This window comes from Macaca thibetana, chromosome 7 (assembly GCF_024542745.1).
Source record: "Macaca thibetana thibetana isolate TM-01 chromosome 7, ASM2454274v1, whole genome shotgun sequence".
In the NCBI taxonomy this organism is placed as follows: Eukaryota; Metazoa; Chordata; class Mammalia; order Primates; family Cercopithecidae; genus Macaca; species Macaca thibetana.
The window spans coordinates 104,153,336-104,177,802 of NC_065584.1; the positions used below are offsets into that span (position 1 = coordinate 104,153,336).

The 24,467-nt window shown below is 39.8% G+C and overlaps 1 protein-coding gene across 2 annotated transcripts in view; it reads right to left on the bottom strand.

Moving 5' to 3' along the window:
• The window catches only part of AGBL1 (AGBL carboxypeptidase 1), an 850,662-nt gene that overhangs the window by 368,980 nt on the left and 457,215 nt on the right, over positions 1-24,467 (bottom strand). For both annotated transcript variants that reach the window (XM_050799227.1, XM_050799228.1), the window contains exon 19: positions 23,571-23,700. In XM_050799227.1, the coding sequence (XP_050655184.1) occupies positions 23,571-23,700 (130 nt within the window). The remainder of the gene's footprint in view (positions 1-23,570; positions 23,701-24,467) is intronic.

Here is a 24,467-nt window from a genome sequence, read left to right on the forward strand (position 1 = left end):
GATGTAAAATATACTATGCAAATACAAAACAAAAGAATGCTAGAGTAGCTATATTAATTATCAGATAAAATAGACATCAGAACAAGAAGAATTATCTGGGATAAAAGGAGATACGATGGCTGATGTGTCCCTGCTGTCTTTGGTGGTTAAGTGTTACCACTTGGCCTCTGTACTCTGGGATTGCATAATCTCCATGAAATCAAAGACCCCCATCTCGCCGGGCACAGGGGCTCACTCCTGTAAATCCCAGCACTTTGGGAAGCCGAGCCACGTGGATCACCTGAGGCCAGGATTTTGAGACCAGGCTGGCCAACATGGTGAAAACCCGTCTCTACTAAAAATATAAAAAATTGGCCAAGTGTGGTGGCAAGTGCCTGTAATCCCAGCTACTCAGGAGGCTGAGGCAGGAGAATCACTTGAACCTGGGAGGTAGAGGTTGCAGTGAGCCGAGATCGTGCCATTGCACTCCAGCCTGGGTAAAAACAGCAAAACTCTGTCTCAAAAATAAATAAATAAATAAATAAATAAATAAATAAATAAATAAAATAAAAATCTAAATGGTGGCATTCCCTACAAACCTGGCTTTCAAAGGAGAACAACTGCAGAGTTTGTCAAGGATGAAGACGCTAATGTATTTCTCATTGCTTCATGGAGGGAGTGTCTTCTGAGCCCTCTCACAGACAGGATAAACTCAGTATACATTTCTATCTCCTAGAGACTTTGCATACTGTCCCCTACATTATGCCAGCAAAGCTCTGGAATCTTGACCTTACTAAACATAGACTATTGTTGAGCACAACATTCATTCAACCAACCAATTAAGCTATTAGATCCATTTCCGGCTGCTCAAGCTAACAAATTAACTTTAGAATCTCTAGATTGCATGAAGTCAGACAAATCTAGTGAATTTCTGCCCTTATTAGAATACTCCTACACATGTTGCCCAGGTTTCTAATGACATATATTATCAAATCTTGTAATTCTTTTGTGTGCAAGCTATTTCTTTTTGGGTAACGGCATGTACTTATCTTCTAGGATCATGCTGATACTTGATTCTAGTTAGGAGATCAGGAGGCAACATGAGGTAGTTGTTGTGGGTCTTGAAAAACACGGGCTCCCTCTCTAGAGGCATCTGTTCCAGGTGATGTTATTACAGAATTTTCCAGCAGGGGAAAGCTAGTCTCCTCAGTTGCTAGTGCTATTGATATGTGGAGGACTACATGATGTCCTATTCTAGACTTTAGAGGAGTGGGTTTCTCTCTCTCTATCTTTTTTTTTTTTTTTTTTTTTTTTTTGAGACGTAGTCTCACTCTTCCATCCAGGCTGAGAGTGCAGTGGTGCAATCATGGCCTACTGCAACCTTCGAAATCCTGGACTCAAGTTATCCTCCTGCCTCAGCCTCTCAAGTAGCTAGGACTACAGGCCAGTGACACCATACCTGACTAATTTTTAAAATATTTTTGTAGAGACAGGATCTTCCTATATTGCCCAGGATGGGTCTCAAATATTAATATACATCAGAATAACCTGGAGGTCTTGTTAAAGCAGACTGCTGAGCCACACGCTGGCAATCCTGTGATTCAAGTACGTCTGGGTAGAGCCCAAGAATTTGCATTTCTATCAAGTTTCCAGGTGATGCTGATGCCCCGGTCCCAGGACCTTACTTTGAAAGCCTCTAGTCGAAAGGAATAAATAAAATAATTGTTTGCGGTTTAATCCTCTACAATCATTAATTTTCTTTTACTTTTAACTCTTACATCTCAGTTTCTCTCTGTGAATAAACACTCACCATTCTTATGAAAAGTGTGCAAACAAATTAAAACTGTGTCTTAGCAACAGACTTCTCAATAAAGCCAGAAGCTATGCCTCCTTGGTGACAAGCACTCCTTAAATGCTAAATTCAACTGGAGAAAATAGCTTTTCTTCCTCCCTGATCCTTATAGACTCTGAAAGAGGAAGTAAATGACAAATTATAGAGCTATTCACCTGCAGGAATAAACACGGTTAAGCCCTGTGAGTTCTAGTAGCCACAGAAGATTCAGAGTGAAGGAGAAAGAGACATTGTTCTGCTTATTGCTCAAATGATATCCCTAAAAATAAATGCCTGTTAATTCTAAGAAACATGTGTTTCTCCAAATTACAGGGTGCAATTACAAGGCAATTATCAAGTTATTTAAGTTGAGGAAGTTTTTTTCTTTTCTACCGTAAGATTTCATACTTAAACTTCTTTTCAGCAAAATTCTTTAATAGGTAAGCAGAAACTGTTCCCAAAACAATATTTACAGGCTAATAAATAGCTCTTTTTTTTTTTTTTTTTTTAAGACAGAGTCTCACTCAGACTGGAGTGCAATGACCCAATCTCAGCTCACTGCAACCTCTGCCTCCCAGGTTCAAGCGATTCTCGTGGCTCAGCCTCCTGAGTAGCCGGGACTACAGGCGCCTGCCACCATGCTCAGCTAATTTTTTGTATTTTAAGTAGAGACAGGGTTTTGCCATGTTGCTCAGGCTGGTCTCAAACTCCTGAGCTCAGTCAGTCTTCCCACCTCAGCCTCCCAAAGTGCTAGGATTACAAGCGTGAGCCACCGCTCCCAGCCTCAATAGCCCTATCTTGTTATTGATCAGTTGATTCAACAACTGTTTACTGGGTACCTGCTATGTAACAGGAGAAGTTAAAATTTTAATATAACACAGCACTGCTCTCCATAACAATAATAATAGCAACAATAGTTAATTTATTGAAGACTCTAAATAGCATGCTAAAAACTTAATCTAGATTATCCCATGATGAAGTAGGTGCTATTATTATGCCCATTTTGCAGCCGAGAACACTGAATTCCAGATAAAATAAGTAACTTGCCCAAGTTTGTATTGTTATTACGTGAATAAATATTGGAGCCCTAGTTTGCCCTAACCCAGAGGCAACGTTTTAAAACACTTTTCATTTCTATATTACCTCGTCTAGAAGCTTATTTGTTTATATTATACCACAAGCCAATAGGTAATTGTATTACCATGAGAGAAGAGCTGAAGTAGAGATAAGCAGTGTTCTCTGGGAACCCAATAAGAACAGTTGCACACTTCTAGTGGGCAACATTCACATTGCACTCCAAGGGAGCAGCACCATGGAAGTGTGCTATGTGATGCTTCTGGGATTCTCAAGGGAAGTTATTCATAAGATGAACCTTACTGAGTGAGAACTATCCAAGCAAATGACAAAAGAGCGAGAAGGATCCATGGATCTGAGGTATTACAATAATTAGGAATAAGAGGGGAGAGTGAAACGAGAATAAATTAGGTATCTATAGCAGTGGGCTGTGGTCAGATCATTAAGGCACTTGTACATCATTCTAGGATGTTGAGACATTTTCTTGAAAGTGGTGAAGGAGGCTTTAAACTATTTAAGCAAGAAGGAGCAAGATGATCAGATCATTAGAACAGAAGTGTTAAGATGGGAGGGACTGAGACAAGGCAAGTGAGATGAGAAGGGCCTAGCTTAAGGCACCAGACATAAGTATATAAAGAAAAGAAGTTTTGTGAGAGTAAAGAAGTCAAATCTACAGGAGTTGGAGACTAAATGGATTTAGAGGCTAAGAGCGGAAGAGGTTAGGAATAACTCCAGATTTCCAGATTAAGTAAATAGGCAATGATTGTGCTTTTTCCCAAAGGCAAGCAACATAGGAAGAAATGCAGAATTGAAGACTTGGTCTAGTTTCATCTAGTTTCCTTTGAGCTGGAGTGTTTAGTTTTGAACTTTTGGCCTTTGGCTAAACCAATTCCCCTCTCTGTGTCTCAGTTTCTTCATCAGGAAAGTATATGGTATGGATTGGATTATGCACCTCTCTAGGACCTTTTCCAAAGCATTCTTGTCTGAGCTAAATTGCAAGGTTAATTTAGTTAATGCAAACATGAGTTCCATGATTTCTTGCTCAGCAAAGAAGTTGATGAGGACCAGATTGCCATACTCCTCACATGCATTCCTCATCTCCTTCTTCCTTGGTCCCATTCTGGTTCCTCTACAAGTTAATAGGTCCCCCTTGTTCAAGAGGTTACCCTCTCCCTCTCAAACATCTCTGCCTTAGGCATTCCCCTTTACCCCAGGGCTCACCTATTCCTGATTGTGTTTACTGCTCTGCTTTGCCAATGTAAGCTGCTGTGTTTTCCATTCCTGACATCTGGGTCTCATTCCTACTTCCCAGTATCAAGACATTTGCATTATTTATACCATTGCCACAGGAAAATGAAGGCAAGGCTGAAGCCTAGAGGAGATATATTCTGAAGAATATGATGGAAACCCAAAACAGCAATGTGTCCAATTAAACCAACCGAGGCTCACTAAAGCCCTGGAGGTTCCAGCTTGTGCACAATATTGTGCAGATGGCATTCAGCCCAAGTTCCTAAATGGAGTTAACATCTCTATGAGGGAAATGATGTTGGTGACGTGTTCAGCTACCTTCCAAGAGGCCAATTTGCAAGACCACATTTCCCAGTCTTCTTATTGATAGCCATACTCTCTCCTTAGTAAGTGCTTCATCTGAGTCATCAGCAACATCCAGTCCTAGCTGAGGTTAACCACAGTAGTCACGTGCAAAATTTATTCCTACAACCACCTGAAAGGGGATTTTATGCTCTGTTTCCTTTCCCAAAGTGAAAGACTGAGACTTTCACTTAAATTGGGCCATTATGGGCCAAAGTTTCTATATGGCCTTAGAAAAGCAGTCTTTACTTACAGGTCAGTCTTGGCCCCCTCCAATGGTCACTTACGGGAGAAAAATTTCCCATTAAACTCAACAGAATGTATCAATAACCAACTGTTCATGAGACTGCCCAGAGTGGGACCCTTTACACTGGGGGAGGTTTTTGGCCATCTCATCTCAGTATCATGTATTATAATGTTCTTCTTTCCAAAATATTTCAGTTACATTGAAAGAGCTCTTGTAAATCAACCCAAAAACATACAACCTAATATGTGGCTTTGTTTTGCATCTAATGCCCTTCTGATAAGTAATGATTTTAATGTCTATTATTTATTTGAATGCCAGATATGTGCCAGTCACCATGCTGAGATTTTACACTCCTCTATAATCAGTATAAGAAGTCCTAAAAGGAGGATATTATCCAAATATAGAGATGAGGTTCAATTTCTTCTAAAGTTAAAGGAGGTTAAGCAACTTGCCTGTGGCTACCCGTTAGAAAGTGATGTGTGATATCTTAAACTCTAATCATCATGGTTCCAAAAGTTTTCCAAACAAAACATTTAAAGCATTTGATGGATCAGTGATGAAGAACAATATAACAAAACCCTCCATTAGCGTATTTGAAAGTGAGTGGTCTTGCGTTTTTCCACTCTCTATCTCTGGCCAGCCCTCCCTCCATGAGCGGTAAGCCTATCGCCCTAAGAAGGCACTTATGCAGTGAGTTCCTGGTAGATTCCTCAGGAGTTAAATCTGTTCCCTTTCCCCAGTTTCAGACATTGAAGGGAGAGAAGCAGCACTCTGGATGTCACCTTTCTATACAATCCCTGCAACCTATCAGCCTGAGAGGCCTTTGCCATCTGTCTCTCTCAGTTGCAGGTATTGAAGTTCTCGAGGCAAAAGCGTTAATCTATTTGGTGTACCAAGCTCAATCACAGCAGATTATTGGGACCTCTGCCTTCACCATAATGCGGGATTCAGACTAGTCTTTTTGACCTATAACAGGGCTTCTATGTTGTCTGGGTAAACCCTTGGGGTAGGCTGGGGACTGAATACTGACCTAGCACCACGCCTACTCAGTCCTGGTTTGCCTTGGTTTTTGCCTCTATTTCTGATTCGCTTTCCTATCTGAGAACTGTTGATTGCCTTGACCCCAAAGGATGGACCGTGCTTTGCTCTGGGCAACGCTCACTGTCTGGGATGAGAACTTTAAGCCCTATGTCCAACGCCCTTGGCCATGATCATTGCTACCTTGCTGTGTTTACCAGATTAGTTTTCTTCAGACATGCACAAGTCTCTTCCGTGTCTTCATTGGAAGCCTCTGTTTTCACTTCTGGCCTTCATGGAGAGCAGCCTAAAGGCAAAACTAGTCCTTCTGGCCCTGTCTCCATGTGTTTCTTGCTTTCCCCCATTTCCATCAGCTCTGGGCAGAGGTACCTTCACAAAGGCTGATGAGGAACATGATCCAAGCAGTTACCCTCCTATTTTCCCCTCCCCTCCATCTCCTCACTTCATTCCATCCCACAACAAATAAAACATAAAAAATTTGCTTAGACTTCTTTGAAAATCCTGACTTGTCCTTCCTCTAAGAATATCCCAGATTTTTGACCAGGCACAGTGGCTCACGCCTGTAACCCCAGCACTTTGGTAGGCCGAGGCGAGCAGATCATGAGGTCAAGAGATAGAGACCATCCTGGCCAACATGGTGCAACCCTGTTTCTACTAAAAATACAAAAATTATCTGGGTGTGGTGGTGCGCGCCTGTAGTCCCAGCTACTCAGGAAGCTGAGGCAGGAGAATTGCTTGAACATGGGAGGCAGAGGTTGCAGTGAACTGAGATCACGCCACTGCACTCCAGCCAAGTGACAGAGCAAGACTCCATCTCAAAAAAAAAAAAAGCAATATCCCAGATTTTCAGCTCTTGTGTTACACAGAAACTACATTGAAGACACTGTTGACAGCAAGAGAAAAAATGACCTTTGCTCTTCACTAAAATTTATCAAGAAACTGAAGCAATTAAATGTAAATTGTTTGTGTCAGTAAAAATATACACAAAACTTGGTTTCTGGTATGGTAAAGACGACTTTTTAAATCTTTATTCTGATAGCATGGGAACAATTCCAAATAAAAGAATATGGAATGAAACTGAAATATTTTTAATTCAGGACCTTTATGGGTATTTTGTCCCTCTTCCTGACTATGGAACAGGAGTGTTTGTTCTTTTCCTACCATATCCTCAAATGCAAAAAATAAAAAAACAAAAAAAGGGAAATTCTAGATGTGGTACCTTAACATGAGTCATGAAAATAAGCAAAAATAACACTTGTTCTTCTGCTACTGCTAAGGAATGAAGTGGAAATAAAACAAACCATGTGTATAAAATATCTTGAGGCCCTTGGCGACAAGGGTTATACAAATTAATATGCCATCCTTATTTTCCTCCCCTTTTGCGCTTCTTTTAAAAAAAGCTGATTAACCCAAAACATATGCCAGAGGGACAAAATAAAACAAGAAAAATCATTTAAGTAGCTAAAAATTCTATTCCATTGGGCCCCAGAGAAAGACAAAAGCAAAATATGCCCACCCTGTCCTCTGGCAGAATGCAGCCCAGTTTGTGTGAGTTATAAACAGAAATCAATGCGCTCTTCAAAGAGCACTGAAATCCCTTTACCAAAATGCACTCACATAGTGAGAGCCAAGAGGATAGGAATCGATCCCACTCCTAATTCCAAAGCCCCAATTACTTGAACAGCACAGGGGCCAGGCCAGCTGCAACATGGCAGCTCAATAGATGCTGTCCACCTGCCTCCCCAGGAGCTTGCTGTAGTAGCCTAAGAGCTTTCTTCCACTTCCAAGGATGTCCCCGACTGTCCTCATGTGCCCCCTTGGTCATGAGCCTCTTGGCTTTTAGGGGGAGCTCCACAAAGGGGAGTTGGTTCAATGCCTTCTGCTAGCTGATTGTAGAGCTTGTCTGCTTCTTTGGGCTTCTTTGCTTATATGCCTTGTCTCTGCCTGGATTTTTCTGACTTCTAAACGGACCTTCTTCTACAACCTTTCTGCTCTGTCCTGGGAAAACTGTTTTCCTTGACTCACATGTCTGTATGCTAGTCAGCTTCATTTAGGGGAGCCCCCTTTGTCTCCTCATTGCATTTTAAATCTCTGTAGCTTTGCTTTATTTTTAGTTTTCTGTATTTAGGTAAATGTGTACCTAGAGTGAAAAACACAGATCCTGAATATATAGTTCAATGAGTTTTTGTGTAACTGGCTCTGATCGTGATATTGAACATCTCCACTAACCTATAAAGTTCCCTCCCAGCCCCTATTATTCAATGCTCTTCCTCAGAGGCAACCACTGTTCAATTTATGTCCTCATAAATTACTTTTACTGATCTTATACTTTACATAAATAGATGCTTAGAGTATAGAGTATGTAGTCTTTAGTGTCTAGCTTCTTTCACTCGATATAATGTTTATGAGATCCACTCATGTTATTGACTATATCATAGTTCATTTTTTTTAGTTTGGTTCTGATTTTGGTTACTGAATGATATTCCAATGTATAAATATATCAAACTTTGCTGTGTCTGTATCTAACATCTGGACTCTCTAACAAACAAAAGAGACAGAAAAACCTGGGTTAAAGAAAATGCGATCAGGTAGCATGATGCCTCCAGCTTTGTTCTTTTGGCTTAGGATTGTCTTGGCAATGCAGGGTCTTTTTTGGTTCCATATGAACTTTAAAGTAGTTTTTTTTCCGATTCTGTGAAGAAAGTCATTGGTAGCTTGATGGGAATGGCATTGAATCTATAAATTACCTTGGGCAGTATGGCCATTTTCACAATATTGATTCATCCTATATATGAACATGGTATGTTCTTCCATTTGTTTGTGTCCTCTTTTATTTCACTGAGCAGTGGTTTGTAGTTCTCCTTTACATCCCTTGTAAGTTGGATTCCTAGGTATTTTATTCTCTTTGAAGCAATTGTGAATGGAAGTTCATTCATGATTTGGCTCTGTTTGTTTGTTACAGGTGTATAAGAATGCTTGTGATTTTTGCACATTGATTTTGTATCCTGAGACTTTGCTGAAGTTGCTTATCAGCTTAAGGAGATTTTGGGCTGAGATGATGGGGTTTTCTAAATATACAATCATGTCATCTGCAAACAGGGACAATTTGGCTTCTTCTTTTCCTAACTGAATACACTTGATTTCTTTCTCTTGCCTGATTGCCCTAGCCAGAACTTCCAACACTATGTTGACTAGGAGTGGTGAAAGAGGGCATCCCTGTCTTGTGGCAGTTTTCAAAGGGAATGCTTCCAGTTTTTGCCCATTCAGTATGATATTGGCTGTGGGTTTGTTATAAATAGTTCTTATTATTTTGAGATACGTTCCATCAAGATCGAATTTATTGAGAGTTTTTAGCATGAAGGGCTGTCGAATTTGGTCAAAGCCCTTTTCTGCATCTATTGAGATAATCATGTGGTTTTGTCTTTGGTTCTGTTTATATGCTGGATTACAGTTATTGATTTTCGTATGTTGAACCAGCCTTGCATCCCAGGGATGAAGCCCACTTGATCATGGTGGATAAGCTTTTTGATGTGCTGCTGGATTCGGTTTGCCAGTATTTTATTGAGGATTTTTGCATCGATGTTCATCAGTGATATTGGTCTAAAATTCTCTTTTTTTGTTGTGTCTCTGCCAGGCTTTGGTATCAGGATGATGTGGGCCTCATAAAATGAGTTAGGGAGGATTCCTTCTTTTTCTATTGATTGGAATAGTTTCAGAAGGAATGGTACCAGCTCCTCCTTGTACCTCTGGTAGAATTCAGCTGTGAATCCATCTGGTCCTGTACTTTTTTTGGTTGGTAGGCTATTAATTATTGCCTCAATTTCAGAGCCTGCTATTGATCTATTCAGGGATTCAACTTCTTCCTGGTTTAGTCTTGGGAGAGTGTAAGTGTCCAGGAAATTATTCATTTCTTCTAGGTTTTCTAGTTTATTTGCGTAGAGGTGTTTACAGTATTCTCTGATAGTAGTTTGTATTTCTGTGGGGTCGGTGGTGATATCCCCTTTATCATTTTTTATTGTGTCTATTTGATTCTTCTCTCTTTTCTTCTTTATTAGTCTTGCTTAGCGGTCTATCAATTTTGTTGATCTTTTCAAAAAACCAGCTCCTGGATTCATTGATTTTTTGGAGGGTTTTTGTGTCTCTATCTCCTTCAGTTCTGCTCTGATCTTAGTTATTTTTTGCCTTCTGCTAGCTTTTGAATGTGTTTGCTCTTGCTTCTCTAGTTCTTGTGATTGTGATGTTACGGTGTCAATTTTAGATCTTTCCTGCTTTCTCTTGTGGGCATTTAGTGCTATAAATTTCCCTCTACACACTGCTTTAAATGTGTCCCAGAGATTCTGGTATGTTGTATCTTTGTTCTCATTGGTTTCAAAGAACATCTTCATTTCTGCCTTCATTTCGTTATATACCCAGTAGTCATTCAGGAGCAGGTTATTCAGTTTCCATGTAGTTGAGCAGTTTTGATTGAGTTTCTTAGTCCTGAGTTCTAGTTTGATTGCACTGTGCTCTGACAGACAGTTATAATTTCTGTTCTTTTACATTTGCTGAGGAGTGCTTTACTTCCAACTATGTGGTCAATTTTTGAATAAGCGTGATGTGGTGCTGAGAAGAATGTATATTCTGTTGATTTGGGGTGGAGAGTTCTGTAGATGTCTATTAGGTCCACTTGGTGCAGAGTTGAGTTCAATTCCTGGATATCCTTGTTAACTTTCTGTCTCGTTGATCTGTCTAATGTTGACAGTGGGGTATTTAAATCTCCCATTATTATTTTATGGGAGTCTAAGTCTCTTTGTAAGTCTCTAAGGACTTGCTTTATGAAAATGGGTGCTCCTGTATTGGGCGCATAATAACCAAACAGCATGGTACTGGTACCAAAACAGAGATATAGAACAATGGAACAGAACAGAGTCCTCAGAAATAATACCACACATCTACAGCCATCTGATCTTTGACAAACCTGAGAAAAACAAGAAATGGGGAAAGAATTCCCTATTTAATAAATGGTGCTGGGAAAATTGGCTAGCCATAAGTAGAAAGCTGAAACTGGATCCTTTCCTTACTCCTTATACGAAAATTAATTCAAGATGGATTAGAGACTTAAATGTTAGACCTAAAACCATAAAAAACCTAGAAGAAAACCTAGGTAATACCATTCAGGACATAGGCATGGGCAAGGACTTCATGTCTAAAACACCAAAAGCAACAGCAACAAAAGCCAAAATTCACAAATGGGATCTAATTAAACTAAAGAGCTTCTGCACAGCAAAAGAAACTACCATTAGAGTGAACAGGCAACCTACAGAATGGGAGAAAATTTTTGCAATTTACTCATCTGACAAAGGGCTAATATCCAGAACCTACAAAGAACACAAACAAATTTATGGAAAAAAAAACCAAATAACCCCATCAAAAAGTGGGCAAAGGATATGAACAGACATTTCTCAAAAGAAGACATTCATACAGCCAACAGACACATGAAAAAATGCTCATCACTGGCTGTCAGATAAATGCAAATCAAAACCACAATGAGATACCATCTCACACCAGTTAGAATGGCAATCATTAAAAAGTCAGGAAACAACAGGTGCTAGAGAGGATGTGGAGAAATAGGAACAGTTTTACACTGTTGGTGGGATTGTAAACTGGTTCAACCATTGTGGAAAATAGTATGGCGAATCCTCAAGGATCTAAAACTAGAAATACCATATGACCCAGCCATCCTATTACTGGGTATATGCCCAAAGGATTATAAATCATGCTGCTATAAAGACACAAGCACACGTATGTTTATTGCGGCACTATTCACAATAGCAAAGACTTGGTATCAACCCAAATGTCCATCAGTGACAGACTGGATTAAGAAAATGTGGCACATATACACCATGGAATACTATGCAGCCATAAAAATTGATGAGTTCGTGTCCTTTGTAGGGACATGGATGCAGCTGGAAACCATCATTCTCAGCAAACTATGGCAAGAACAGAAAGCCAAACACCGCATGTTCTCACTCATAGGTGGGAATTGAACAATGAGATCACTTGGACTCTGGAAGGAGAACATCACACACCGGGGCCTATTATGGGGAGGGGGGAGGAGGGAGGGATGGCATTGGGCGTTATACCTGATGTAAATAATGAGTTGATGGGTGCTGACGAGTTGATGGGTGCAGCACACCAACATGGCACAAGTATACATATGTAACAACCCTGCACGTTGTGCACATGTACCCTAGAACTTAAAGTATAATAATAATAAAAAAAAAAAAGAAAATGGGAATGGAGTCACAAGAAGGTCTTTGTGATATCAAATGAATCTCTGCGACCCATCAAATGAGAAGCTTCCTTTCCTTTGCTCTGTATAGTAGCCCCAAGCACAGAAAACTCCCGGACTTTCAATTTCACAAGGCAGAAAACCCAAAAGATCATAGGCCTACAGATTCTTTGAGCAAAGAACATTTCTCAGTCTTACTAGAATAAAATCCAAGGGAAACTCTTCTTCATGCAAGCCCAGCTCAAATGGTACTTCTAATCTCTGGCTTTTCCATAACCCTGAAAGAAAATGACTCAACCCTTCATCTATGTTCCTATAACAGCTCACATGGTCCTTTGTTACAGTACTTACTATTTTCTACCACTCCAGTTTCCCTGTAGACCTGACTCTACTTTCTACCAAAGTAAAATGTGGGTTCCTCAAAGAAAAAGACAATCTTAAATAAAAAAATTTATTTGTATCCCTGACACCTAGCACCATTATACTTGTATGATGTAAGTGAATGAAGAAATGAATGAATGCCTACACTGGGTGGATGAGTGGGTGGATGGATAAGTGGTTGGATGGATGGATGGATGGATGGATGGATGGATGGATGGATGAATGGATGGATGATGGATGACTAGGTGAGTGGATGGACAGATATATGGATGAGTGGAGGAATTAAACAATATGTGAATATTGCCATATTCACTATAAACTGAATGACTTGTCTGGTACTTAGCAATGCTCAGCACTCTCAGGGTACTGCTTTTTCTCATAGCACCACATTCTTTTTGGTCCTGGGAGTTTATATTAATCCACTCACCAATAGGCAAATGGCTGAATAGTATCTAGAACAGGTGGAACTTCCTAGCCACCATAAAGTGGCTTCCCAGTGCTTCAGAAAACATTTTCATAAGAGCCAGTAGTTGGGCAGAGTCAGAGTTAATCTTGTCGCAGTGGAAATCTTACCAGCACAGGACAGGCCTGAGTGCTGAGTGAGTGGCAGTGCTTCTGCTGCCGGCAGGAAACTCATTAAATATAGCCTCCTAGGTAACTAAAAGGTGATGTTGAGCCCATTAGAGAGCTTTGTAACACTGTGAACAGCATTTAGTGCTCAGCTGTTTCTCACCCACCTCTCAGATGGTCCCAGCAGGAAGCACGTCTGTGGCTGTCATGTTTATAGCTAATTAATGTTTATTTATATTTTTAAACAAGCCTTTCACCTGTCATGCTTTAAAATAAATGTTCTGCTCTTCAATTAGAGGTTGTCAGAGCAGAGAGGAATTCTGTTTTGTTGTGGATTGAATGTGTGTGTGTTTAAATGTGTATTATATAGGGAGTTCTTCCTTTTAAGTCTCACTCTCTGTCTCTCCTCTTAGAAGCTAAAGCTTTCTACTCAGAGAAACATACTTTTTTCAAACTTTGACATGCTATGCAAGCCATGTGCTTGCTTCCAGAGAGTAGACTGCAGAGATTACAGTGCCTTCTAAGATTGGAGGAGGAAGGTCAGAATGAAAATATTGTACATTTTCAGCAGTGTAGAACCAGTATTCTTGTTTTTAACTTTGTAATTTCTTTTTTTTTATTATTATACTTTAAGTTCTAGGGTACATGGCACAACGTGCAGCTTTGTTACATATGTATACTTGTGCCATGTTGGTGTGCTGCACCCATCAACTCGTCAGCACCCATCAACTCATTATTTACATCAGGTATAACTTCCAATGCCACCCCTCCTCCCTCCCTCCTCCTTCCCTCCTCCCCATAATAGGCCCCGGTGTGTGATGTTCTCCTTCCAGAGTCCAAGTGATCTCATTGTTCAATTCCCACCTATGAGTGAGAACATGCGGTGTTTGGTTTTCTCTTCTTGTGATAGTTTGCTGAGAATGATGGTTTCCAGCTGCATCCATGTCCCTAACAAAGGACACGAACTCATCATTTTTTATGGCTGCATAGTATTCCATAGTGTATATGTGCCACATTTTCTTAATCCAGTCTGTCACTGATGGACATTTGGGTTGATACCAAGTCTTTGCTATTGTGAATAGTGCTGCAATAAACATACGTGTGCTTGTGTCTTTATAGCAGCATGATTTATAATCCTTTGGGTATATACCCAGTAATAGGATGGCTGGGTCATATGGTATTTCTTGCCCATGCCTATATCCTGAATGGTATTACCAAGGTTTTCTTCTAGGTTTTTTATGGTTTTAGGTCTAACATTTAAGTCTCTAATCCATCTTGAATTAATTTTCGTATAAGGAGTAAGGAAAGGATCCAGTTTCAGCTTTCTACTTATGGCTAGCCAATTTTCCCAGCACCATTTATTAAATAGGGAATCCTTTTCCCATTTCTTGTTTTTCTCAGGTTAGTCAAAGATCAGATGGATGTAGATGTGTGGTATTGTTTCTGAGGGCTCTGTTCTGTTCCATTGATCTATATCTCTGTTTTGGTACCAGTACCATGCTGTTTTGGTTACTGTAGCCTTGTAGTACAGTTTGAAGTCAGGTAGCGTGATGCCTACAGTTTTGTTCTTTTGACTGAGGATTGTCTTAGCAATGAGGGGTTGTTTTTGGTTCCATATGAACTTTAAAGCAGTTTTTTCCAATTCTGTGAAGAAAGTCATTGGTAGCTTAATGGGGATGGCATTGAATCTATAGATTACCTTGGGCAGTATGGCCATTTTCACGATATTGATTCTTCCTATCCATGAGCATGGAATGTTCTTCCATTTGTTTGTGTGCTCTTTTATTTCACTGAGCAGTAGTTTGTAGTTCTCCTTGAAGAGGTCCTGTATATCCCTTGTGAGTTGGATTCCTAGGTATTTTATTCTCTTTGAAGCAATTGTGAATGGAAGTTCATTCATGATTCATGATTTGACTCTCTGTTTGTTTGTAACTGGTGTATAAGAATGCTTGTGATTTTTGCACATTGATTTTGTATCCTGAGACTTTGCTGAAGTTGCTTATCAGCTTAAGGAGATTTTGGGCTGAGATGATGCGGTTTTCTAAATATACAATCATGTCATCTGCAAACAGGGACAATTTGACTTCTTCTTTTCCTAACTGAGTACCCTTGATTTCTTTCTCTTGCCTGATTGCCTAGCCAGAACTTCCAACACTATGTTGACTAGGAGTGGTGAGAGAGGGCATCCCTGTCTTGTGCCAGTTTTCAAAGGGAATGCTTCCAGTTTTTGCCCATTCAGTATGATATTGGTTGTGGGTTTGTCATAAAGAGCTCTTATTATTTTGAGATATGTTCCATCAATACCGAATTTATTGAGAGTTTTTAGCATGAAGGGCTGTTGAATTTTGTGAAAGGACTTTTCTGCATCTATTGAGATAATCATGTGGTTTTTGTCTTTGGTTCTGTTTATATGCTGGATTACAGTTATTGATTTTCGTATGTTGAATCAGTCTTGCATCCCAGGGATGAAGCCCACTTGATCATGGTGGATAAGCTTTTTGATGTGCTGCTGGATTCAGTTTGCAGTATTTTATTGAGGATTTTTGCATCGATGTTCATCAGTGATATTGGTCTAAAATTCTGTTTTTTTGCTGTGTCTCTGCCAGGCTTTGGTATCAAGATGATGTTGGCCTTTTTCTATTGATTGGAATAATTTCAGAAGGAATGGTACCAGCTCCTCCTTGTACCTCCAGTAGTATTCAGCTGTGAATCCGTCTGGTCCCGGACTTTTTTTGGTTGGTAGGCTATTAATTATTGCCTCAATTTCAGAGCCTGCTATTGATCTATTCAGGGATTCAACTTCTTCCTGGTTTAGTCTTGGGAGAGTGTAAGTGTCCAGGATATTATGCATTTCTTCTAGGTTTTCTAGTTTATTTGCATAGAGGTGTTTACAGTATTCTCTGATGGTAGTTTGTATTTCTGTGGGGTTGGTGGTGATATCCCCTTTATCATTTTTTATTGCATCTATTTGATTCTTCTCTCTTTTCTTCTTTATTAGTTTTGCTAGAGGTCTATCAATTTTGTTGATCTTTTCAAAAAACCAGCTCCTGGACTCATTGATTTTTTGAAGGGTTTTTTAGTGTCTCTATGTTCTTCAGTTCTGCTCTGATGTTAGTTATTTCTCACCTTCTGCTAGCTTTTGAATGTGTTTGCTCTTGCTTCTCTAGTTTTTTTAATTGTGATGTTAGGGTGTCAATTTTAGATCTTTCCTGCTTTCTCTTGTGGGCATTTAGTGCTGTAAATATCCCTCTACACACTGCTTTAAATGTGTCCCAGAGATTCTGGTATGTTGTATCTTTGTTCTCACTGGTTTCAAAGAACATCTTTATTTCTGCCTTCATTTCGTTATGTACCCAGTAGTCATTCAGGAGCAGGTTATTCAGTTTCCATGTAGTTGAGCAGTTTTGATTGAGTTTCTTAGTCCTGAGTTCTAGTTTGATTGCACTGTGGTCTGAGAGACAGTTTGTTATAATTTCTGTTCTTTTACATTTGCTGTGGAGTGCTTTACTTCCAACTATGTGGTCAATTTTTGAATAAGCGCAATGTGGTGCTGAGAAGAATGTATATTCTGTTGATTAGGGGTGGAGAGTTCTGTAGATGTCTATTAGGTCCACTTGGTGCAGAGTTGAGTTCAATTCCTGGATATCTTTGTTAACTTTCTGTCTCGTTGATCTGTCTAATGTTGAGAGTGGGGTGTTGAAATCTCCCATTATTATTTTATGGGAGTCTAAGTCTCTTTGTAAAGTCTCTAAGGACTTGCTTTATGAATCTGGGTGCTCCTCTATTGGGTGCATATATATTTAGGATAGTTAGCTCTTCCTGTTGAATTGATGCCTTTACCATTATGTAGTGGCCTTCTTTGTCTCTTTTGATCTTTCATGGTTTAAAGTCTATTTTATCAAAGACTAGGATTGCAACCCCTGCTTTTTTTTTTTGTTCTCCATTTGCTTGGTAGATCTTCCTCCATCCCTTTATTTTGAGCCTATGTATCTCTGCATGTGAGATGGGTCTCCTGAATACAGCAAACTGATGGGTCTTGACTCTTTATCCAATTTGCCAGTCTGTGTCTTTTAATTGGACCATTTACATTTAAGGTTAATATTGTTATGTGTGAACTTGATCCTGTCATTGTGATATTAGCTGGTTATTTTGCTTGTTAGTTGATGCAGTTTCTTCCTAGCACTGATGGTCTTTACATTTTGGCATGTTTTTGCAAAGGCTGGTATTGGTTGTTCCTTTCCATGTTTAGTGTTTCCTTCAGGATCTCTTGTAGGGCAGGCCTGGTGGTGACAAAATCTCTAAGTATCTGCTTGTCTGTAAAGGATTTTATTTCTCCTTCACTTATGAAGCTTAGTTTGGCTGGATATGAAATTCTGGGTTGAAAATTCTTTTCTTTAAGAGTGTTGAATATTGGCCCCCACTCTCTTCTGGCTTGGAGAGTTTCTGCCGAGAGATCTGCTGTTAGTCTGATGGGCTTCCCTTTGTGTGTAACCCAACCTTTCTCTCTGGCTGCCCTTAAGATTTTTTCCTTCATTTCAACTTCGGTTAATCTGACAATTATGTGCCTTAGAGTTGCTCTTCTCAAGGAATATCTTTGTGGCATTATTTGTATTTCCTGAATTTGAATGTTGGCCTTCTTTACTAGGTTGGGGAAGTTCTCCTGGATGATATCCGGAAGCATGTTTTCCAACTTGGTTTCATTTTTCTCCTCACTTTCAGGCACACCAGTCAGACGTAGATTTGGTCTTTTCACATAATCCCATATTTCTTGGAGGCTTTGTTCATTTCTTTTTTTTTCTCTAGACTTCTCTTCTCACTTCATTTCATTCATTTGATCTTCAATCATTGATACTCTTTCTTCCAGTTGATTGAGTTGATTACTGAAGCTTGTGCATTTGTCACGTATTTCTCGTGTCATGGTTTTTATCTCTGTCAGTTTGTTTATGGCCTTCTCTGCATTGATTATTCTAGTTATCCATTCTTCCATTCTTTTTTCAAGATTTTTAGTTTCTTTGCGCTGGGTATGTAGTTCCTCCTTTAGCTCTGAGAAATTTGATCGACTGAAGCCTTCTTCTCTCAACTCGTCGAAGTCGTTCTCCGTCCAGCTTTGATCCGTTGCCGGCGATGAGCTGTGTTTCTTTGGAGGGGGAGATGCGCTCTGATTTTTTGAATTTTTTGAATTTCCAGCTTTTCTGCCCTGCTTTTTCCCCATCTTTGTGGTTTTATCTACCTTTGGTCTTTGATGCTGGTGACATACTGATGGGGTTTTGGTGTGGGTGTCCTTTCTGTTTGTTAGTTTTCCTTCTAACAGTCAGGACCCTCAACTGTAGGTCTGTTGGAGATTGCTTGAGGTCCATTCCAGACCCTGTTTGCCTGGGTATCAGCAACGGAGGCTGCAGAAGATAGAATATTGCTGTACAGCGAGTGCTGGCATCTGATTCTTGCTCTGGAAGCTTCGTCTCAGGGGTGTAGCCTGCCATGTGAGGTGTGAGGTGTTGGTCTGCACCTAGTGGGGGATGTCTCCCAGTTAGGCTACTCAGGGGTCAGGGACCCACTTGAGCAGGCAGACTGTCCGTTCTCAGATTTCAACCTCCGTGCTGGGAGATCCACTGCTCTCTTCAAAGCTGTCAGCAGGGTCATTAACATCTGCAGAGGTTTCTGCTGCTTTTTTTTTTTTTTTTTTTTTTTTTTTTTTTTTTTTTTTTTTTTTGCTATGCCCTGTCCCCAGAGGTGGAGTCTACAAAGACAGGCAGGCCTCCTTGAGCTGTGGTGGGCTCCACCCAGTTCGAGTTTCCTGGAAGCTTTGTTTACCTACTTAAGTCTCAGCAATGGTGGGTGCCCCTCCCCCAGCCTCACTGCTGCCTTGCAGTTAGATCTCAGACTGCTGTGCTAGCAATGAGGGAGGCTCCGTGGGCGTGGGACCTTCCCAGCCAGATGTGGGATATAATCTTCTGGTGTGCCGTTTGCTAAGACCCTTGGTAAAGTGCAGTATTAGGGTGGGAGTTACCTGATTTTCCAGGTGTTGTGTGTCTCAGTTTCTAAAGGGATTCCCTTCCCCCTTGTGCTTCCCAGGTGAGGCAATGCCTCACCTTGCTTCAGCTCTAGCTGGTCGGGCTGCACCAGCTGACCAGCACCAATTGTCTGACACTCCCCAGTGAGATGAACCCAGTACCTCAGTTGAAAATGCAGAAATCATTGGTCTTCTGTGTCGCTCATGCTGGGAGCTGGAGGCTGGAGCTGTTCCTATACAACCATCTTGCTCGCACCCCCCGCAGCTTTGTAATTTCAATAGCTTTAGTAGTTTTTGGTTACATGGATGTATTCTATAGTGGTGAAGTCCCCTTTAAGTGTACCTATCACCTGAATAGTGTACATTGTACCCAAAAGGCAATTTTTCATTTCACTCCTCTCCTACCAACCCCCTTCTCTTTCTCCACTGTCCATGATACCAGTCTGTATGCCTTTGCATCCCCATTGCTTATCCCACTTAATGAGAACCTGTGGTATTTCATTCCTGGTTTACTTCACGTAGGATAATGGCCTCCAGTTTCATTCAAGTTGCTGCAAAAGATATTAATTCATTCTTTTTTACAGTTGAGTAGTATTCCATGGTATATGTATATATGTGTGTGTGTTTTTACATATATATATTTATACACAGACACACACATATGTGTATGTGCATATTTATATATGACACATTTTCTTTTTCTTTTTTTTTCTTTTTTTTGAGATCGATTCTTGCTCTGTTGCCCAGGCTGGAGTGCAGTGGCATGATCTCGGCTCACAGAAAGCCCCACCTGCCAGGTTCACACCATTCTCCTGCCTCAGCCTCCAGAGTAGCTGGGACTACAGGTGCCCACCACCACGCCCAGCTAATTTTTTGTATTTTTAGTAGAGACAGGGTTTCACCTTGTTAGCCAGGATGGTCTCAATCTCTTGACCTTGTGATCCACCCACCTCAGCCTCCCAAAGTGCTGGGATTACAGGCGTGAGCCACCGCACCCGGCATACACCATATTTTCTTTATCCACTTATCAGTTGATGGGGACTTAGGTTGATTTCATATCTTTGTACAATTATGAATTATGCTGTAATAAACATACATGTGTAGGTATCTTTTTAATATAATAACTTTTTTATTCCTTTGAACAGAATCCCAGTAGTGGGATTGCTGGATCAAATGGTAGATCTCCTTTTAGTTCTTTGAAAAATCACCATACTGTTTTTCACAGAGGTTGTACTAATTTACATTCCCATTGGTAGTGTATAAGCATTCCTTTTTCACTGCATCCATGCCTACATCTGTTGTTTTTTGACCTTTTAAAAATGGCCATTCTTACTGGGGTAAGGTAGCATCTCACTGCAGTTTTAATTTACATATGCCTAATAATTAGTGATGTTGAGCATTTTTTCATGTTTCTTGGTCACTCATATATCTTCTTTTGAGAAATATCTGTTCATGTCATTTGCCCACATTTTAATAACATTATTTCTTTTTTGTTTTGCTGATTTGTTTGAGTTCCTTGTAGATTTTGGATATTAGTCTTTTGTCAGATGTATAGTTTGCAAATATTTTCTTCCATTCTGTAGGTTGTCTATTTACTCTGTTATTTCTTTTGTCATGCAAAAGGTACTTAGTTTAATTAGGTCCCATTTATTTATGTTTCTTTCTGTTGCATTTGCTTTTGGAGTCTTTGTCATAAATTATTTTCCTATGCCTATATCCAGTGGAGTTTTTCTTAGGTTTTCTGCGAGAATTTTTACAGACTCAGATCTTAGATTTAAGTCTTTAATTCATCTGAGTTAATTTTTGTGTATGGTGAGAGATAGGGATCCAACTTCATTCTTCTACATGTGGCTATCCAATTTTCCCAGTATCATTTACTGAACACATATTTTTTTCTACTTGGTCGAAGATCAGCTGATTGTAAGTGATTGGCTTTATTTCTGGGTTCTCTATTCTGTTCCATTGGTCTATGTGCCTACTTTTATACCAGTGCCATGGTGATTTGGTAACTATAGACTGGTAGTATAACTTGAAATCCAGTCATGTGATGCCTCCAGATTATTCTTTTTGCTAAGGATTGCTTCAGCTATTTTTTGGTTCCATATGAATTTTAGGATTGTTTTTTCTAATTCTATGAAAAATGATGTTAGTATTTTGATAGGAATTGCATTAAATTTGTAGATCGCTTTGGACAATATGATGATTTTCAAAATATTGATTCTTCCTATCCATGAGCATGGGATATTTTTCCATTTCTCTGTGTCATCTCTGATCTCTTTCATCAGTGTTTTGCGGTTCTTGTTGTAGTGATCTTTTACCTCCTTTGTTAAATATATTCCTAGGTATTTTATTTTTTGTAGCTATTGTTAATAAAACTGAGTTCTTGATTTTATTCTCAGTCAGTTGTTATTGGCATACAACAGCGCTACTGATTTGTGTACATTGATTTTGTAACCTGAGACTTTATTGAATTCAGTTATCAAATGTAAGAGTCTTTTGAGGGAGTCTTTAGGGTTTCCTAGGTATACGATCATATCATTAGCAAACAGAAATAATTTGATTTCCTCTTTTCCAATTTGGATGCCCTTTATTTCTTTCTCGTGCCTGATTGCTCTGGCTAGGACTTCCAGAATGAGGATTCTTAAGGGAAAAGAAATCACTTTGCTCTCTAAGCAAAAAAACATTGACGATTGACTCAGCAAGCCTAGATGGTTCAAATCCTGCACACTCTGAAATAAGATCTGTCCCTTGAATGACTCTCGGAAAATACACTTCACACTCTTGGAATATTCTGCTGGATAACAGATCTTTCTTTACCTTGGGACTTGGGCCATGCCAGATGGTTGATGCTAAAAATGTGACTTGTGTTAGGGCCCTAGGACCATGAGATATCAACTTGACCTCTAGAGAGATGAGAGACTGAGTAAGATCAGCCGTGTAGGATATTTGATGGCTACATAACTGACCCCCCAACAAAAACCCTGGACACCAGAGCTAGGTGACATTTCCTGGTTGGCAACCCATATTGTTGCTGGAGAGTCAAGCACTGTCCATATATCTCTACCGGGCAAGGATACCTGGAAGTTTGTACCTTGTCTCTCGTGGACTCTGCCATGAATGCCTTTTACCTTTTCTGATTTTAATCTGTGTCCTCTGAAGGTAATAAATGGTAATTATGAATATAACTGCTATTCTGAGCCCTGTGAGTCCTTCCAGGGCATCACTGAGCCTGCAGATAGTCATGGGGCTCCCCAACACACGCTTTCAACAGTAAGGAATGAAGAGAGGCTATGTTGCAGGGTAGAAAAACATATCAGAACTGAATCCCCACTCTGCCATACACCTCTGGGTGATCTCATTGAAATCAGTTTATTTGTTCATCTCCTTTGAGATTTAAATACGATTCTACGTTATATATTCATCCATTTTAAAATTAAATATTCATTGAATGTGCCACCTTTTTGTCACATAGTAGATGTTCAAAAAGTGGCTAAAGGTAGAGATGATTAATTGATGTGGCCAGTATGTGAGCTTCTTCACTCTATTTTAAGTTCGTTAGGTTAGGTAAGGACTCTAAATTTGGACATATGTCCCTCTACAAGTTTGTAGACAGGTAAGTTCACAGTTTGTAGTTAATAAATGAGCATTTTCATATGGTTACTTGGCTGTCATTTTCTCTTTATTATCTTGAGCCAAGTCCTCTGATTTCAAACAGTGTTTTTTTAATCAATTGTATAGTACTGGAGGCTTGGGAAAACAGCCTAGATATAAAAATCCCTGGGACAGCGCCAGAATAATATTTGGAATATAGTAAGTGTTAGTTGAACATAAATACCTAGAGGATTTTGTTCCAAACACTATTGAATAGGTATATACATTTTCTTTCTTATGCAATAACTGAAATACCAGAAAAATGAAGACTCAGGATATGGAATGAAATATAATTTTTTGCCCAATTTTTAACAATGACTACTACACTGGGGGGATGCCTTTGTTGTGGGGTGAATTGTGTCCCCTCAAAAGATGTATTCAAGCTCTGATCCCTGGTACTTGTGAATGTGACCTTGTTCGGAAACAGGGTCTTTGCAGATATAATAAAACTACGATGAGGCCATACTTAATTAGAATAAGCCCTAATACAATGACTGATGTCCTTATTAGAAGAGGACAACTTGGACACAGAGGGAAGATGGCCTTGTGAAGACAGAGGCAAAGATTAGAGTTATACTGCCACAAGCCAGGAATGCTAAAGATTGCTAGCAACCACCAGAAGCTGGAACAGACAAAGAAGGAGCCCTCCTTAGAGCCATCAGAGTGAGCATGATCCTCCCAACACCCTAATTCCAGACTTATGCCTCCAGAAATGTGAAATAAGTTTCTGTTGCATTACACAAAGCTACCCAGTTGTGGCAGTTTGGTACAGCGGCCCAGGCAGCCAATACACAATGCATCCCCCATTCTATCTTGTCATACATAGGTTTTTGGTCATTGTCTATTAGTGCCTTGACAGAATATAATCTGCTCCCTGGAAGGTAGAAGGAAGCGGCCAGGAAGGTGGAGGCAGAAGGAAGTGACTCACCACGGGACTTCGGCCAATGCTGCTCAGGTGGTAGAGGAGGCCTTTTGCATGGTAAATGGTTGGCTGCAGATGAACACTGGGAGAAAGCCATTGTCTGTTCAAATCTTCCCCACTCAGTGAGCATCTGTGGCTACAGGAACAAACAATAAGCAAATAAATACACATTCAGAAGAAAATAACTTGAGAAAATAAAGCTCCACAAGATAAAAAATTAAACTAATGAGTTCAAAACTTTCCTCTGATTTCTGCCCAATTGGCATCAATTTCAGATGTCCAGAAAGCTGTAGATCTGTCCTTTAAGCTCCAAAGTATCATAATTATTCACAGCCCCCAAATGAACTAGAAACCATATTTGACTTGCTGTTGGATTATCAGTTTTAAGACAAAGTTGGAAAATGTAGTTCTCTATTATATACATCCATGGGGAATAAATTTAATAAATTTCTCTAGGCTATGGATTCTTCAGTTCTACAGATAATTAAGTTGTATTCAATCTATCATACTGGGTGTATTACATATGATATTTCCAGCTGGCTCAATAACTCTGCAAGGTAGACATTAGAGCACCCCAATGAAGAGACTGAGGCTTAAGTATGATTAAATAAATGGCTGGAGATCTAGGTCATAAGAAAGAGCTAGGTTTCCCCCCCTAGGTTTATTTGCTTCTAACTCTTATTCTCTCTCTTTTATTGCACTGCTTGACATTTACCAAGAGAATCAGAGTGCCTTTTTCAAATATATCATCATGGTATGTTAGAGCAAGAATGAGCTCAAAATCATACATTCCCTCATTTGGGGAATGATGATGTTCGTATTCAAAAGTGCCAAGTTACTTTACAGAAGTGACCCAGCTGGTAGTGAGAGGATTGACCGCCATTCACAGTGAGGAAACTGACA